The sequence below is a fragment of the Hydra vulgaris genome, chromosome 05, assembly GCF_038396675.1.
Source record: "Hydra vulgaris chromosome 05, alternate assembly HydraT2T_AEP".
In the NCBI taxonomy this organism is placed as follows: domain Eukaryota; kingdom Metazoa; phylum Cnidaria; class Hydrozoa; order Anthoathecata; family Hydridae; genus Hydra; species Hydra vulgaris.
In genome coordinates, this window is record NC_088924.1 from 18,260,001 (window position 1) to 18,278,794 (window position 18,794).

Here is an 18,794-nt window from a genome sequence, read left to right on the forward strand (position 1 = left end):
CATGATTCATTCAAACGAATTATTTTTGCGTCACCTAATAGAAGGAATTGATGGACTAACATCATGTAGTACTGGCTTGGTAGGTCCTGCGGGAAAATGTCTTGCTGATGTTAATAAAATGGAGTACAATCCTCAATTTAAAGCTCTTCCAGAGGGAGAGAGCTTTGTTGACATTCCAGAAACAATACCAAGAAATGCCAACAGATAAAAAAAAACCAACAAGTTATGTAAAGCAGTTAAGATCGGTGTATTGCCACCTAATCTTTGAAAAATTTAATGTGGCCCCTTAAGTCATGCCAAATGGCTCACTACTGGCATGAGAATAATCTTTATGTGGACAAGGAAGCATGACTTAACTGATCAGAATTTAAAAAAATCTTGAGTTGCTTGTCTTATTTTGTTTCTTCCAATCACATTCTGTCTCAGTTGGGAATTCTTAGAAATCAACCTGTTATAGTAATGAAATTGTGACTCCCACCATCCAGTTAGGCGCTTGGTATGCGAACCATGAAAGTTTATCAATCTCTTTATTATGTAGTAATAATGCAGAAGGCCGTTACTTTGCAGTTGACCGAATTTTGAAACAAAGGGGTAATGATATCCTTAGAGACATGCAAATCAGACCAAGAAAAACACCTAATCTGAACTTTGAAGCAACTGCTCTTCAAGAGCTAGTCATATGGGAAAATGGTGTAGTACAAGAACCTGTTTTTACTTGTTTACCCACTAAAGATAAGTTGGTATTGCTAAAATTGACACCTCTAATAACTTCTTCTATTCATACTCAAAGTACCGAGCGTGCTGTAAAACATTTAGTTCATACTCAAAGTACCGAGCGTGCTGTAAAACAAGTGACAGTAGCATCTATGTCATTAGTTGGACCAGATGCAAGAGATGAATATATTAGAGCTAGAGCTCAACATAGAGAAATGCTACCTGTTTTTAAAACAAAGAAAGAAATTTTAATAAATTTTCAATGTCAATAGGTTTGAAAGATATGTTATTTCGTTTATTGTTTTTTTAATAGTGTTATAGTAGTGTTATCAAAATATTATTTGAGTAAGATGGAATAAACTTCCTGTTTTTTGGGGAAACGGCATCACTGGCACCACCTTTATTTCTAATGAAACAAAAAAAACAACTGTTATAAGCAAATTTGTTAATCATTTAAACCTCATTGAAAATGAAAGACCCCCTTTCCTGAAATGTCCAGAATCTGCATTGCTGGTAGGATTCATGCAAGATAATGACTTTGAAACAAGTATCAAAAAAAATTGCAACTGGTCTAAAAACATTATTTGCATTTAATATTTCATCGCAATGAAAAAGAAGGACATGTAAAACATAATAAAGGACAAATGTGACAAACAAGATTTTACTAAATTTTGAAATTTCTAAAAGTGCAAATTTGGGTATCAAAACTTTTTCCGATCAAAAATATTTTTAAGTAAACCCTATATAAAATTTGATTTTACATAAGAATATACTTTTTCTCAAGCTTTTAGAAAAAAAAAAATTCTTGCTGTACCCTATTGTTCACTGGTTAAATGTTAACCTAATATGTTTAAACATAAAAAAAAACTAAACTTATCTTTTTTTAATCTTCTGGAAAACAACACAATCAAAACAACAATTCTAAATTTCAAATTAAAATTAATAATAAACGGTTATATTCTAGAAAAGTTATTGAATATCTCGGTGTTTTGATTGACTGCAATCTCTCGTGGAATTTTCATATTGATGAGCGACGCAAGAAGTTAACTCGAGCTAACGGCGCACTTTTAATAATTCGTCATTATGTTGATAAATTCACACTAAAGAATATTTAATGTGCATTATTTTTATCGCATTTTAGTTACTGTTGTCAAGTTTGGGGTCAAAATCGCAACTATCACATCAAAAAGTTGATGTCCTCTCAACGTCAATCCATAAGAATTACAAACTTCCGACCTTTTAAGTCAGAAACATCAGAATCTTTCAAAAACTAAAAATTCCAACCTTTCCAGCGCTTGTAAAATTTGCTAATCTTCTTTTTGTTTTTGACTCTCTTAATAAAAAGTTACCTTCTTCTATAACAGACTTTTTTACAGAAAGTAGAATAATACATACATACTCTACTAGATAATGGAAAACTTAGTGTACCATCATTTAAAACTCAGAAGTATGGTAAACATTCTGTTGTCTATCAGTGCATTTGTGAATGGAACAAGAGTCTTGTATGCATAGTGAATGAGTTCAAAAAACTATAATTCCAACAACCTTTATCGACTTGTCTTAATTTAAAACACAACCAATTAAAAAAAATTCTGAAAACAATTTTATTCTAACTTATTGGCATGATTTTAATTAAATATTTAAAATATACTCTAATTTTTTAAAATTACGATTACTACAACTATTATCATTAATTTCTTGTTTGTTTATTTTTTATTATTATCATCAAAGTATGATTTTTAAATGTTTACTTTGTTTATGTTCTATGTGTGTATGCTTATTATTAATCATATTATATTTAAAAACTGACGTCACTCCTTTGATCAGAATTCTGTTTGAGTGACACCATCCTTATCAATCATTTAGTTATTATTATTAAATACTTATAATTAATTTACTCATTATTATATTATTTTATATTATTATCATTTATATATATATATATATATATATATATATATATATATATATATATATATATATATATATATATATATATATATATATATATATGTATATATTTTTATTTTATTTTTTTATTAAGCAATTATTTATACTTACTACAATCAAGTTATGAAATTTTTTGTTATTATTATTATTATAATATTATTGTATGATTTAAAAAAGGAAAATATATATCTTGTTGTTGTTGTTGTTGTTGTTGTTATTAGTTTGTCTTATAAGTTTAGTTTTACTATTGATGGTGGTACTAGTTACTTTTAAGAGTTGTCTTTGTATTATTGTTGGTTGTTAGCTGTTTGCATATTTTTTTAGATGAGTTATCGAATCACATTAGTAAGTAAAATGAATATTAATGATATGTATAGTTAAGAGTTTGGTAAAATTTTAGAGAGTTAATATATCAAAATGATTCAAAGAAAAAACTAAAGATCGCATGTTATAACTTTTTTAAGTAATTATATATAACAATAAAGTGTATTCATTAAATATGTAAATAAAACTAAATGGTATTCGAACTATTATATATATATTTTTTTTCAATCTTTAGTTCCATCTACACATGCCGTTGTGATGTAGTGGTAAAGTGCTCGCTTAATAAGTGAGAGGTTCCGAGTTCGATCCCCACCACGTCCCTGGTAGTACCGCGCTCAACTTGTTTCTCGGCGCAGCAGCTTTGTTCATCAAAGGTTCGTGCTTCAGAGTTATAGAGTTGAGAGAGGGTTATAACCACTATTAAGTAGCCTCCTCATCTGTAGTGACCTTCTTGACCTTGAGGAGGTGAATAACAAAAAAACAACAAAACAAAAAAAACATGCTACAGGTAAGTTTGCAAATTAAAACTTTGTAAAATGTTTGTAGATTATATAACTATATTCAGATGTTTTAAAATGGTTATAAATTATATACCAATATCAAAATTTTTTCTTTTGTTTGTAACACTTTTTTTTGGGTAATTTAATTAATTGGTAAAAAAGGTATTGCAAGTAATAAAATTTGCAAAATAAATACCACAGGTGTTCTTCTTTATTTTAAAATAGTCATAGTATTCCGTTGATAGCAACTGTATAATATTACTTTTTTGATTATTTTCCCTTCTTCCCTTTCCTCCCCCCACCTTATATGTCAATCTATGCACCACTAGTATATGTTGAAATCAAGTAGAATACAAATTTAATTTGTTATAACAGTTTTGATAAAAAAATGAAGATAAAGATAAAAATATGAATATAAAGATAAAAATATGAATATAAAAATAAAATTTTGATTTTAGTTTAACGAAATATGTATTCTTAGTTAAAATGGCGGAGCATGTGAATATAAATTGTGGAATATAAATTTAATTTGTTATGATTGTTATAATAGCTTATAAAAAATAATTTTTTGTACTCAGTTGTATTAAACCATCACCACCACATCCACACTAACTATAAGATACACTTCTAATATTTTCTTGGTGAAATGAAACAAGAACAACTTTTTGTATAAAAAAAAACCTATTTTTTTTTCCTAGTTATAGGGAAGGAAAATTAAATTTTGACCACAGTTTCTTCAACAAATCGCTTCTTCAACAAACCCATATGTCGAAAAATTGTTTCTTAACACGTCATAACTTTTGGTAGGTATGTTGTATTTTGATAATTTTTTCACCTTTAAAATACTGTATCGAAGCTCTTTTTAATGATATATAACAATCTAGTATGTATTCAATTTAAAATTTTCATGTCGCATACCTATAATCATTCAGAGTTTTTTTTTGCTACTGTTTGTCTGTAGCATAGTGCAAGCATACCCATATGTTTTCATTAGAGTTATATATATTTTTCATAACTCCCCATGGAATAAAAATTGAAACTGAGGAGCTAAACCAGTTGTTTGCTTATGCTAGTTTATGTAGAAAAACTTTATAAATTCTTTAAGGTAGCCATCTATCATTGGACCAGCCAACACCAGATGGCAACCTATATTTCACTCCACAATATCAATCATATCATCTCCCCCAAAAGATTTTTCACTATGAACACCATTAATAATTTATTTAGTCTCACTGGGTTCGCATGTTTGAACCCTCAGTTCTTCTTCAACCCAAAAGTTATTACCACTTTCTATGGACATGCTTTTTTTTTGACTTGAAAAAGAATGCTTACAACAGATAAAACAGGTAATAAATGTGTTTATGTTACATCTTATTCTAAATAATTTTGTTAATTCTCGTAAATCTTAGCAATTGGAAGAAAAACGATTAAAAATAACCGCCGTGTCACATTTTGATGTTAATTTTTTACATAATTATAACCAAAATTACTTTTACAAGTAAATAACTGTACAAAAAAATATTAGAATGCTAAATATAAAATCTACTTAACCACATTGAATACTATTCGATTATCCATACATTATATGCAAAAAATACTAGCCTTCTATATATATATATATATATATATATATATATAGAAGGCTAGTATTTTTTGCATTATAGACGATAAAGATACTTAAAAAAGGATACATGTCAAGTGAACTCTTCAAGTCTTTGTCGGTACGACTATCGGTTCCACTGTACCTTCTAACATGATGTGCATTTCCTGTCCACTTTCGCTATGCTATTGTTCTAACACAACTACTTCTGTCTTTCACTCTAATACCACTTCATTCTTCCCAAACTCGGTTTACTCTTGATCCGTCGAGCAGGTAATGATGATCCTTAAGGAGTAGAACCTGCCTTTGCGGGCGTTGGTAATGTGGCCTCCACAAGGCAATTAGCTGGCGGAGGATAATACCTTCATATCAAGTGAACTCCATTTGAAACTTTGTCGGCATACATTAGTTAGGTGACCTAACTAACAGTGCATATTCCACCTTCTAACATCGTGTGCAATCCTGTCCGGTTTCTATATGCTATTTTTCTTATTTATATATATTTATATATATATATATATATATATATATATATATATATATATATATATATATATATATATATATGTATATATATATACATATGTATATATATATATATATATATATATATATATATATATATATATATATATATATATATATATATATATATATATATATATATATATATATATATATGTATATATATAGCGTTATATGAACTTGTCTTTGTGGGCCTTGATAATGTGGCCTTTATATGTCAATTAGCCGGAGGAGAATAAACCACAATACCAGTTCATATTCAGTGAAAGAAAAGATTCTAAAAAAACAATTTCTGTTTCAGAAAAGCTATGATGTATCTATACCCATATCTGAAAAAAAAGTTTTTTAAGAACATAAGATTTTTGACTTTTGACACAGCTTGGCCCACTGTGCATTCAATTGGAGTTAAGCAATTATCAAATATTTTTAAATTGGTAAAATCTTATTTGGTTTCTATATACTTATTTGAATTATTGGATTATTATTACACTTATGGTATCATATATATAATATATACATATTATATATATATGAATATGGATTATTATTATACTTATTTGAATTTTATTTAATATTTTCTTTAAATCTTATTTAATATCTTGTATAAATCTTATTTAACATTTTCTTTTAAATCAATTTTAAATCAATATAATTGTTAATTAAATGCTTTTAACTCTCATAACTAACATGTTTTAAACATTATTAGTATAAAACAGATGTCATTTTATGTTATACATATAGGGTAAACTGGGGTAAAGTGAACTATTTTTTTATACTAAAATATAACTACATTTAAAAAACTTTTTGTTTAGTAATTTAGCATTACTTTTGCTTAATTCAACATTTTAAAATTTTTAAAAAAAGTTAAATTTAAAATGTAGCTTTTGTTTTGATGTAAAAGCCACTTTAAAAAACGAGTTTTGCGGAAGTTTTAAAATTACGTTATCAAACTTTGTGATAGGTTTTACTAAATTTAAGAATTGTTGTTGTTAATGCGAATATCAGTTATATTATTTATATACATTTTGAAGATAATATAATGCTGCTTCACAAAAGTTGTAGTTTTTAGCATGATATAAAACAGCTAAGTTTTTAGTTTGTATACCAATTTAGTTCACTTTATCCTTCATTTCTCCGTCAAATTGGGGTAAAGTGAACTAGTCTTTTTGTTATGTTTTTTTTATTAAATACTTTTAGTAGAACTATATATATATATATATATATATATATATATATATATATATATATATATATATATATATATATATATATATATATATATATATATATATATATACATCGTAATTACTTAACTAAATTGTTTACTCTTAAAATAAATATTTGAATATAATATATTGAAATAATGCCAAGAAACTGAATTAAGAAAAAAGAGTCTCGAAGGAAAACAAATGCACCAAACTTGGTATCACATATCTAAAGGTCTTTTCCATTATTTTTTTCTTTTATATCTTAATTTGAAATCGTTTGCTTTTTTCTAAAAACTAACTTTAAAACTTTTTATTTTAAAAATAATTTGGAAGGGGGGGGGGGGCAAATGCCCCTATGACCCCCTGGTTGCTACGGGCCTGACAAAGGAAATTTTAAAATCTGTTGGCACTCTTCCTGGGTAATTTTTCATAACATTTATGAAAGTTTTCAAATCAAAAACAGTTTTTCTGCAAGACCAAGAGCAATTTTAAAAGATTACTTTCGTATTACAACTTTATTCGTACTTTAAATAAGAAAAAATTCGCCATTTAAATAAGAAAGTCTTTGGCTTGTTGAAATTTTTCTTATTTAAATGATGTTTTTTGCCTTATTTTCACTAGGTTAAATTTTTTTTTGAAATGCAAAGTATTGACATTTAAAATCTCTTAAAATATTTTTGACGTAAAAACTGCTATCACAGAGGAGGGAGAGGGGTTCAGGGGTGCTTTATGGATGACCCCTAATTGCATTTATTAACGATTTGTTTTACTAAAACAAAAATAAAAAATTTTTTTACTTATTTTTTTATATTAGGACAATAGCAAATGAAGCTTTCCTTTTTTTTTCTTAATGACTACATTAAAATATTAAAGTAATTCTTATTTTTATTTATGTATATTTATGTGTCAACCAAAATAAGAATACATAAACAAATTAAAAAACGATGTAAATAATTTTAATTAACATTAAAAAAAGATTTTTGTTCTAAATTCTCCTAATAAAAAAAGTTTCACTTAAAACCTTGTCATACCTACAGGACAAAATAAGAATTACGTAATGACGTAATTCATTTTGCAAACAAAAACTTAACAAAAAAGTGCCAGAACTCGTAAATGCATGTAGTTTCAACTTATTTTACACAAATCTGAAATAAAAATGTGCTCTTGCTAAGCATCGTTGTACAAAATTTTTAAATGTAAAAAAGTAACCTTTAATATTCATTCGCAAATATTATTAAAAAACTTTAAAAAAGTCTTTTAGCTAAATTTTAGAAAAAACAAAACTCTATCATGTTTTTGTTAACTTACGTTATGTTAAAATTACAACATTTCTTATTATTTTCTCGAAATATATATATTTTATAAAAAATAAAATCTAACGAACAACAATTTGAACATGTTAGCTTCATTTTCATGCTAAATTAATTCCGATTATGCAAATAAATTCACGCGTAAAATAACATTTTACAAACATACTTAATTTTAGTACTAAAGGTATATTTTAAATAAACTCTCATGTGTCAACACAAATATTCATTTGCTTAAAGTTGACGAAATAAAGAATAAAATTTGTCTACTTTTTCATTTATATACATATATATATATATATATATATATATATATATATATATATATATATATATATATATATATATATATATATATATGTATATATACATATATATATATATATATATATATATATATATGTATATATATATGTATATATATATGTATATATATATATATATATATTTATATATATATATATATATATATATATATATATATACATATATATATATATACATATATATATATACATACATATAATATATGGATAATCGAATAGTATTCAATGTGGTTAAGTAGATTTTATATTTGGCATTCTAATATTTTTTTTTTTAGATTTGCTAAATATCATTTTAACTAAATACATTTCTTAATTTTTATAATAAAAGAGTATCAAAAAATTATTGATTAGTCATAGTTTCTTTACTACGTACAAAACAATAAATTGTGACATTAGAATTAACTTGTTATATCTCCACTTTTTTTAAAAATTGAGTTCTTGATAGCCTTATGCACTACAGAATAATGTTTTTCTACTGTATTGAAATCTAAGTTATATGTAAAAAAGTTGTAGAGAAAATATAAGTTATAAAAATGTTTTTATATGCCGTCTCCTATAGTTTTATTTTTTTAAGCATTTAATCTATCCAAGCTCAAAAATCCGGAAATAGGTCTAACGTCACGAAATGTTGAGTTTCAAGAAAAAAATATTCCGCCTCTAAAGGGAGAAAAAAACAACAATAGCTTTTATTATTAGAAGAAGTTTTTCCGTTATTATTAGAAGAAGTTTTGCCAACAAAATCTTAAGAAAAGAAATTTAGGTTGGAGTTCTCAAAATGAATTTTATCAAAGCGTGCGGATGTATCGTCCATGGTGACATTATTGAAGAGGTTACAGCCATTTACTATTCCATTCTCGTTAACTGAGTATATCACCTAGTTCTCCAATTTGTCTACAATGATGTCAATAAAAGATGGGCAATTAAGGAAAGTTTACTCAGGGGAAAAAATCTCAAGGCAAGGTAATAGTGGACGTTTTGGATCAAAATGGCATCAATTTAAATCCGATGTTCATTCTGCTCAATCTTCTGTTCATATTTTTTTTTTTTTTTTACTGTTCTTTACAATGCATAGAATATAAATACAAATAGAATATAAGATTTACAAATAGAATATAAAGATTAATGGAAGGACTTCAAGAATATCATATAGATCCTATCACGAAGCACTGCACAATTTATAGTTTAATTAATATTTAAACAGTATAATTTTACAACCTTCGTGAAGTTATATACATTAAAAAAAAGGAAATAGATTTAAAATAAAACTAATAATAGTTAATTGTAAGATATATATAAAAATGTTTTCTAGTGAAAAAGTAATTTATTTTAACTTTTTTTTGAAATAATAATAAGTCAAATTAATAAAAAAAATCAATATTAGGTATAACTATTTTACTATTTTACATAGATATGGACCACAGTAAGAAATACTAAATTGATCATACTTATTTTGATCGCTGAAGTTTGATGAACAGGTTTTCCTCCCAATGGCTTATAGAATCTGATAGTAGGTTGAGTGAAGAAGTTAATCACCTAGACTAGAGGAAAAATGCATGACTTTGGCGCAAATTTTTGTGAACAATGCCGATGAAAAGAAACTTATTAGAGAAATTCGTCATCTGAATACTTTAAAGCATTGCAATTTTTCTGGCCCAAAAAAACTTCTCGCTTCAATGAAGCTATTGAATAAGATCTACCAGAAGGGTCTACATTTTCTATTCAAATCAATATACTGTTTGCTACGCTTTTTTTCATGATTACGTTTTCCATCACTGAAGATGAGCGGTCGTTTAGTAAGTTTTGTCTAGTCAAGACAACACTAAGATCTACAATGACTCAAGACTGGTTTACCAATCTGCTAGTGAATACAATCTCACAAAGTTTCTGTGCTACAACGAAGCTATTACAAATATTGCAATGAATAAAGTTCAGATTGTCAATTTCTTATGAAGAAAACTGTAGAATAGCTATTACACCAAGCTTACATTTACTAGAAATATAATAAAGTCAGTTACTCGTCTATTTGTCTACTTTTAAATTCGGTTGATGAATTGGGTAGAATGGGGCGCTAGTGAAATTTGATCCCAGCCGTCATAAAGAGTTGCAGCGGGCCAGCTTGATGATACTTGTGGTTTAAAATTTGAATTTTTACGCGTTAATTTTAACATTGGCTTCACTCAATTTGATGGACAAATAACAAAAGATAATATTCATCTAAACAGGTTATTTTGTGCCAACATTTTTGTAAAACACAATGAAAACATTTTTCATAAAAATCTTTAACCCAGGAATGTAAAATTTAGCAAATGTGATTACTTCAAATAATATACTTTTAAGATTGCTAATGGCTATGGCGCTTTGCAATTTGCAATCAATTTTTTTTTATAGATCTTTAATATAAGCTGCATAATAGTTACTTTGACATAGAATGTGCTACAACACACTCTACAACACTTCCTCACCCCTTGTGCAATGGAATGAAAATTTGGAATTTAAATATGAAAAAAGGAATAAAAATTTGGTTTTTTAAATATGAATTCAAAATGCTGGTAAAGAATAAACTTGCTCAATATTTTAGCTTAATTGAGCTTCAATTATTTTAGTGTTAACACTTCAGGTTGTATAATATAATATGATATAATAGTCTTTATAAATTTTGAAACTAATTAAGTACTTCATTGCAAGAACAATTTTTAAACACATTATTTAAAAAAATAATAATTCAAAAATCAACTTTACCTGGATTACTGCATGGTTGAAACTCATTACTATTTCCTGTGCAATTTAACCATTGGTTATTGCTGCAATAGCGAGTTCGAGTTATAATAAAGGACTTGTCGCATTGTGACCACTCACTCCATTGTGACCAAAAAACTACAAAACAAATTAAAGAAATGCATCATTCACAAAATGCTTCTGCAGGTAAACTAAATATTTATTCATTACTAATATTGATAAGATAAAATGTATTTAACATATTATTTTCATAAAGTGAAACTAATTTTAATTTCAGTAGGTACAATACCAATTTAAAAAAAGGTCTTTAAAGAAATATATCAGAAATGAATAAAGAATTAATGGAATAATAGAAATATTCAAGTAATTAACACATATAACTGACGTTAAAGTTCCATTTATTAAAAATTAGTATCAAACTGTGGTATTACAGAATAGAATATACTATAAAAGCAAAAAACAAAACAATTTCAAAATGCAAATTTTTGTAAAAAAAAAAAGTTCTAAAAATGTTGGCATTTTTAGACTCTCAAATTTTAATTAATTTATTTCAAAAAACTGACACTAAATTGAATATATATTAAAAGTATATAGTAATAAGTATAAAATACATCAGTTCAGAGAAGAAACTTGCATTCACGGCATTAATTTTTGTTCAAATATTTCTTAATTTCCAGTTAGTGCGTTTTTTCACTCTTACTGTCATAGTAAGTGGAAACCATGTAAAAATAACAATTAAATTTTAATCGACCGATCAATATCAACATTTTGCGCTTAACTTGAATGTGATATATAAGAAAACAAAGTGTATCCATTTTTTAAATTATATCTTGATATTTGTGGAACTTTTTTATAAATGATGTATATGATAAATGATTACCATGTGTTAGGGCCATATTTAGTTAGAGATTTTAAAGTTAGTTCATTATTTTAGGTTTTAAGACTGAAAATCAAAAATGTCAATTTTTAAAAGAAAAAATAAGATATCTTGAGATATATTTATTAACTTTCAAAGTTTCTAGCTAAAAAGAAAGATATTAATGCAAGTAACAATTTCAAATGTAAAACATATTTATGCAGTCCACACGACATTTAGTTTTGAAAGTCGCGCGAACAATTCGAGCTGAAAAATTTTTGGTTAAAAATTAACTAAATTCCAAATATGTTCCAACATCGGCATAGCGGTATCACTCAAAAGGCGATCAAAGTCTACTTGAAAATTATACATAATTATGCGGAAATTACTTAAATAAATTAAACAAAATATGCTAAAAAAGATTCTTTATCAAAAACACGTGTATCAAGAGCCGCGATGGAACTAAAGTGAACTGCAATATTGTTTAATTGCCACTGTTATATCTGTTTTAAAACAGTCGTGTCTAAATCATATCCCATTCGCAATGATTTTAATGAGTTTGGTAATTAGCCAAACAGTAAACTATTTAGGGATAAAGGTAGTGAGTGTACATATATCTACTGATTTAGGGATAGGTGCAGTAGAATGTACATGTAATGACTGATATAGGGATAGGTACGGTGAAGTGAATACACATCGACTGAGGGTTTTGGTATGGAGAGGCAGCATTCCAGTCCACTATTGCATTGTTTGGCAAAATGTACCATAAAATTGTTGCAAGTGGGATACGATCTAGACACAACCTTTTAAAATTGGTAGTCTTATTGTGATTTTATAATTGTTATTTTGTCAATATCATGGTGTATTGTTTTAATAACATTCAATTCTTCATTGTCTTTGATTTAATTAGCATTTTCTTGTAAATAAAATAATGTCAATAAGGAAAGTAATTCTATAAAACGACTTGTGCTTTTTAATAATTAAGAATTGGATTTTTTTGATTTAAATATCCAGTTGGAATCACGTGACTATACACAAAATCAAAAGTAACCATATTGAATTGGGGGAAAACAAGTTACTTTTCTTATACGCGAAGTCAAGAAAACGTTATTTAACAATAACTTTATGTCCTACAGTTACTTTGAAAGTTAATCAAAAGAAACAACGGATAGATGTCTGCAGCATAGGTCTTTTAGGTGGTTTTACTTTATTTTTACATACTTTCAAATCTCTGTTTAAATAAAATGATGTCTTTCATTGTTGTCTACATATTATTTTGGTTATTTTAGGGTATAAAAAGAACTGATATTTTAATATTTGTTTGCAAATACTAAATTAAGATGTAAAGTAAAAGTAACCCACCAGTAATAAAGTGTGCTGAACAAACAAACATTAGAAAAGTTAGGAGACCATTTCTTGTTAAATACACTACAATCAACAGCACGATTTATCGTATTCAACCCACAGTCTTCTAAGTACTTTATCTTTAGTAATACTTAAATTCTAGATTTTTAGTTATGTTGTTAGTGCAACCTACTGCGCATACTACCAACTTTTTATTATTATTTAAAAAAACTCAGCAAACCGCTACTTATTTTTGAGTTTGTTTTCCCCTAATTCAAGATGGTTAATTTTAAAACGATGCTTTTTAATACGGAGTTATGTCATGCCGACTTGATGGATACAGCAACCAACGAGTACCATAATGCGGGGCTACTTGAGCTACCCGGAGTTACTTGCACCCAAAAAAAAATGATTTATCTGTTTATAAAATTATTTGGTATATAAAAAAAAATTTATTTTCTATAGAATTATTTGGTATGAAAGTAAATAAGTTAATTATACACTTACTCAAATCAAGTAACAAAAAAAAAAAGGATGAAATTTTTTTGCAAGAAGTGATCAAAAAAAAAAAAAATTTTTTTTTATACATTTCTTAAAAGAAGTATTAGCTGCTACAAAATGGCAATTATAATTGTCTTTTATTTTTATTATTTTGATAAAAAAAGTTGCATTTATTTTTGAAGTTCAAAATTGGGGCTACTTGAACCCAAATGTCACTGTGGCAGCTTATGTTTGAAAATGATTAAATTTGCTTTCCATTAACATTAAACCCCAAAGTGTGATAATATATTTAAAAGGAATTGATATATCTGTTATTTTAACTATGTTTTTAATATTTGTTAGGTTATAAAATGTTTACCTAAATAATGTTAATGGTTGGTTTAGCTATTATATATTGTTGTTGGTTAAGCTATTATATATTATATATTGTTATAAACCTATATGCGTATACTTCGTGCTATCATAACTGGTTCTACCAGAATAGTTAACAGATATAAAAGAAAGTTGGGATTTAGAGATTACAAAGACTATACCAATCAAAACTTAGAGCAAGCCTGTATTAATATCGTGGAGCTATGAGTCAATAATTTGCTGAAGAACAGTTTAGAATCAGCAGTTCCAGCATTAAGAGAGCTCTTTGAAGACGACACCTTACTATCACAAAGAAACATGCAGGGCATCCAGTTGTCTTCACACCTGAAGAAGAACAGTCATTTTGTGATCTCTTAAATAAAGTTTCAACTTTTGGCTACCCACTGACCTCATTTGATCTTTGAATTATTGTGAAATCTTATCTAGATTGATTAGGGAGTGATGTTCAATGTTTTAAGGAAAATCTCCCAAGTGTCGAATGGGTAATAACTTTTATTAGAAGACATCATCAGCTACCCGAGAGATTTGCCGGAAACCTCAAAAGGGTCATGGCTACACTACACTACAGGGCTTTTACACTATGGGCTCAAGTAGACCCACAACATGGTCTACTTGAATCCAACCTTAAGTCCCAAAAAAAGGGGGGCGAAGTCCACCCAAAAATTTTTTTCTCTACAATAATCATTACTATTTTATAAGTCCATGAATTAGCAACAACAAGTTTTTTTTACATTGATATGAATATGAGAGAGAACCACAAACATCAAACATGTATCAAATTTGGATCCAAGTAGCCCCGTATGACGGTACTCTATTAATATGTTGAAACTTTATAATTCATCAGTAAATCCACACATGGAATATTTCACATCACTTTTTCATCTTTTTATGTCAAAGATAAAAAGGTAATCTAAAAATATAACATTAATTCAGCAAATTGACTATTATAGTGAAACACTTTTCACATACAGACAATACTTAGGTCTATGGGCACTTAAACAACAATAAAATAGATCTGATCTAAAAGAAGTATGCAAGATAACGTATGGGTTTTATACAATTTTGTTTAAAATATTCTTTGAATCAGCGAAAAACAAATTTTTTTTTTTTAGATTATTCACCTCCCCAAGGCCCGAGGGGGGTCACTACAGTTGAGGGGGCTACTCATTTTTTTTTTTTTTTTTTTTTGTGTTTTTTATTTTTTAGTTCTTATTCGTGTTGCAACTCTCTCTCAACTCTTTTAATCGGAAACACGAACCTTGCCGAGCAAGGCTGCTGCGCGGAGAAACTAAGTTAAGCGCGGTACTTCCAGGGACGTGGTGGGAGTCGAACTCCGAACCTCTCGCTTACAAATGAAATAAAGGCAACCTATTTGGTTTGGTAAAGCATAAATTCCTTGACTCAAATCAGATAACATTTTATCTTGGAATATGTAATCAACCGCTGGATCTCATTTGATAACAATACTATCTCAGTCATTTTCCTGAAATTTTTTCAAAGCAAGAGTCAACAAGTTGGGAATTAAAAAAATGGGCTTTGTCATGGACTAACTTCTACATATTTTGTTATGTCATAATGACATAAGTAATGACACTATTAGTAACTAATAAAAAAATAATATATAATAAAGTTTTTCAAATGTCTTTATAAATAATTTAAAACAAATAATCTTTTTTTTTATATTGTTTATTATATTTTACTTTTAACTTAAAAATTTTTACTTTTAAAATTATGTTATAAGCCATGCTCTTATTTTTGCAACATGGGGTCTGGAATTCGGTGTTACAGAACCTGGTATTTGTTATACTAGTTACACAATGACTTGAATTTGCAGCATTTTATTTTAGCCCTGCCACATGTATCCTTATCAGCTTCTAAAACTAAATATCTTTTAAATGATTAGTTTTACTTATTTGCCCTCCTCATCACGATGTTTATTGATGATTTATAATTATTATTCAAAATCACTGAAGTAAAATAGTAAAAGTTACATATTGTTCTTGAATTTCTTTTAGCTCTGGTTCAGATTTGTACGATTATGAAGACATTGCTAATACATTATATAAAGGAGAAGAAGACAATATCTTCAAAAAACCTTTGAAAGGTTTTTTTTTTTTAAATCTTTGATATGATTATTAATATGATTTAATATCTCAATGAGTTTAAAGTTTTAGACAACACTAAGCCCTGCATTTGTGATTCAGTTTAAGAAGCTATTCGATTTCTTCATAGTTATGAAATCATCAATTCTGTTAGGTTTGCTGCCCTTTCCACTCCAAGGAGCTTTGGAAGTTCAGGTATAATATATATTTTTGACTGTTAATATTATCTGGAAAGCAACAATTACTTTTATAAATATTTAAAGTTTTGTGAACACGGTGTAGTTATGGTGATTTTAAAAATACTATTTTTTCCATAACATTTTCATTTTTTTTTATTTCAGCAAAAATACTGTTGATAAATAGATTTAATTTAGTAAATTTACATGACTGGAATTTACTTTTTTGACCATTAATTGACATCGGATTGGAACATTTAAACAAACATTGATTCACCACAAACAAAGTAGCTAGTAATAAAACTACACATAAAAACACCTAATTTATAATTGGAGTTAAGGTAAGAAGTAACTCAAAAATCTTTGATGCTAATACTTTTAACGGTACTAGAACAATTACTCTATCCTGATTGGCAAAACAGGTTATTGTTAGATAGACATCTGGTTGCAAGATGTTGCTTCCACTCTTCTAGAATGTCGTATTTATATTAAAAAAATTGCACGAAATGTCGACTTATGGGAACTACACATTGGTGTGATTTTCATGGGTTTTTATTAATCATTAACTAACGACCTTGATTGACATATTTTTTTATATTCTTGCAAATGCATTTTTTCATTCCTAAACTTATTATGTAATCTGGTAGATATACAGGGGAAGCACCCGCGGCGTATGGATTTATTAATGTAAATGATATAAACTTTTAATTATAAATCTTTTTATGTTTAACCTATTGTACTTTTTTTATTTGTTTTTATTTTACTTTAATTTCTGATTAATTTGCATATTGAATTGTCAGAATATCAGCATGTGCTTCAGAAAATGAACTATAAACATTTTTAAAAATTGTATATTAAACATTATTAGTTCGATGTACAATTTTATGGCCTAATAATGGATTTTTTTTTCTTTTTTTTCTTTTTACAGGAGACTGGTTTTACAATTGGCCTATTGCTTCAATTTGGAAATGTAAACGATTTAATTTGAGTCAAATATCTTTCAAACATTCCAGGCAATTATAAAAACAAGGCTTTAGATTTTTGGTAGCGTAATTGGAATTTCTGTTTTAATAAACTTACTGTTTTTCGAATATACCTAACATGTTTTATTAATTATTTTGACTCGGACAAAAATAACTTTTACTGGATTAAAAAAAAAATATTTCTGTAAACTGGTGCTTATATATGCTGTATCGGTGCAATTTATTTTGCATAGTCTAAAGATTTTCATGAAGACTCAGTACTAAATTTGACACTGTGTATGTATTAAACTCTGCAATTTTTGTGTAACCAAAAGTTGTTGTATAAATAAATAGGGAAATTTTATTTTAAATCATTTGAAAATGCCTTAAAACACCATGTTGTAAAAACAAACAAATTATACTTGTATATATATTAAGTATAATTATCTTTTATAAGTAATGTTATTTGTAATACAAAGTAATTATGGGGAAATAATGACTGTTTTTTTAATTTTTGCATTCGCGCGGAATATATGAATTTATAAAATTTAAAAATTTTTTATGAAAACCCAGACCAAAGACTTACTTAAAGAAAAAATTTGGCTGCCGTTTCCAGATTGTATTAAAATTAAATATGAGTGCCATATAAAGATGAAGTAATAAATAATCTTTGTTATCATCAGTTTAGCTCGATTGTTGGACATTTTTATTAATTATTGGTTCATTCTATTCCTAACTTTGTTTGAAACTTGATAGAAATGTTATATTTTAACTAATACTTAATTAAATGAAATATTAAAATTATATACGAACATCCAATACATCAACTTATTTTGACTCTATTTTTTAGGATGTAAGTTATTTACATGTGCTTTTCACAGAGAACTGTCTTTGAACCATTAGCTAAAAAAGTTATCAAGTGGTTGCTCTAACAGAAAACATTTTGTGTATTTTAAGACGAATTGCTGGTTAATGTCGAGAGACGAGGGAGAGAATGCTCAAAGAATATTGGAACAGTCTGAATTCTGAAGTCAACAAAGCTTTACTAAGTTTAAACAATGTATAGAAAAGTATTGGCTCGCAATTAAAAAAGTTTGTAAAATATAAAATATTGTAGAAGCAAGTTAGACGTTTTATTTTTTTTTTTTTTTTTTTTTTTTTGTTATTCACCTCCTCAAAGGCGAGAAGGCCACTACAGATGAGGAGGCTACTTAATAGTGGTTATAACCCTCTCTCAACTCTATAACTCCGAAACACAAACCTTGACGAACAAGGCTGCTGCGCGGAGAAA

The 18,794-nt window shown here is 27.2% G+C and overlaps 1 protein-coding gene across 1 annotated transcript in view; it reads right to left on the reverse strand.

Moving 5' to 3' along the window:
* The window catches only part of LOC136080649 (uncharacterized), a 273,327-nt gene that overhangs the window by 151,411 nt on the left and 103,122 nt on the right, over window positions 1–18,794 (reverse strand). Inside the window, exon 4 of the mRNA XM_065797575.1 lies at window positions 11,194–11,328. Within this exon, the coding sequence (XP_065653647.1) occupies window positions 11,194–11,328 (135 nt within the window). The remainder of the gene's footprint in view (window positions 1–11,193; window positions 11,329–18,794) is intronic.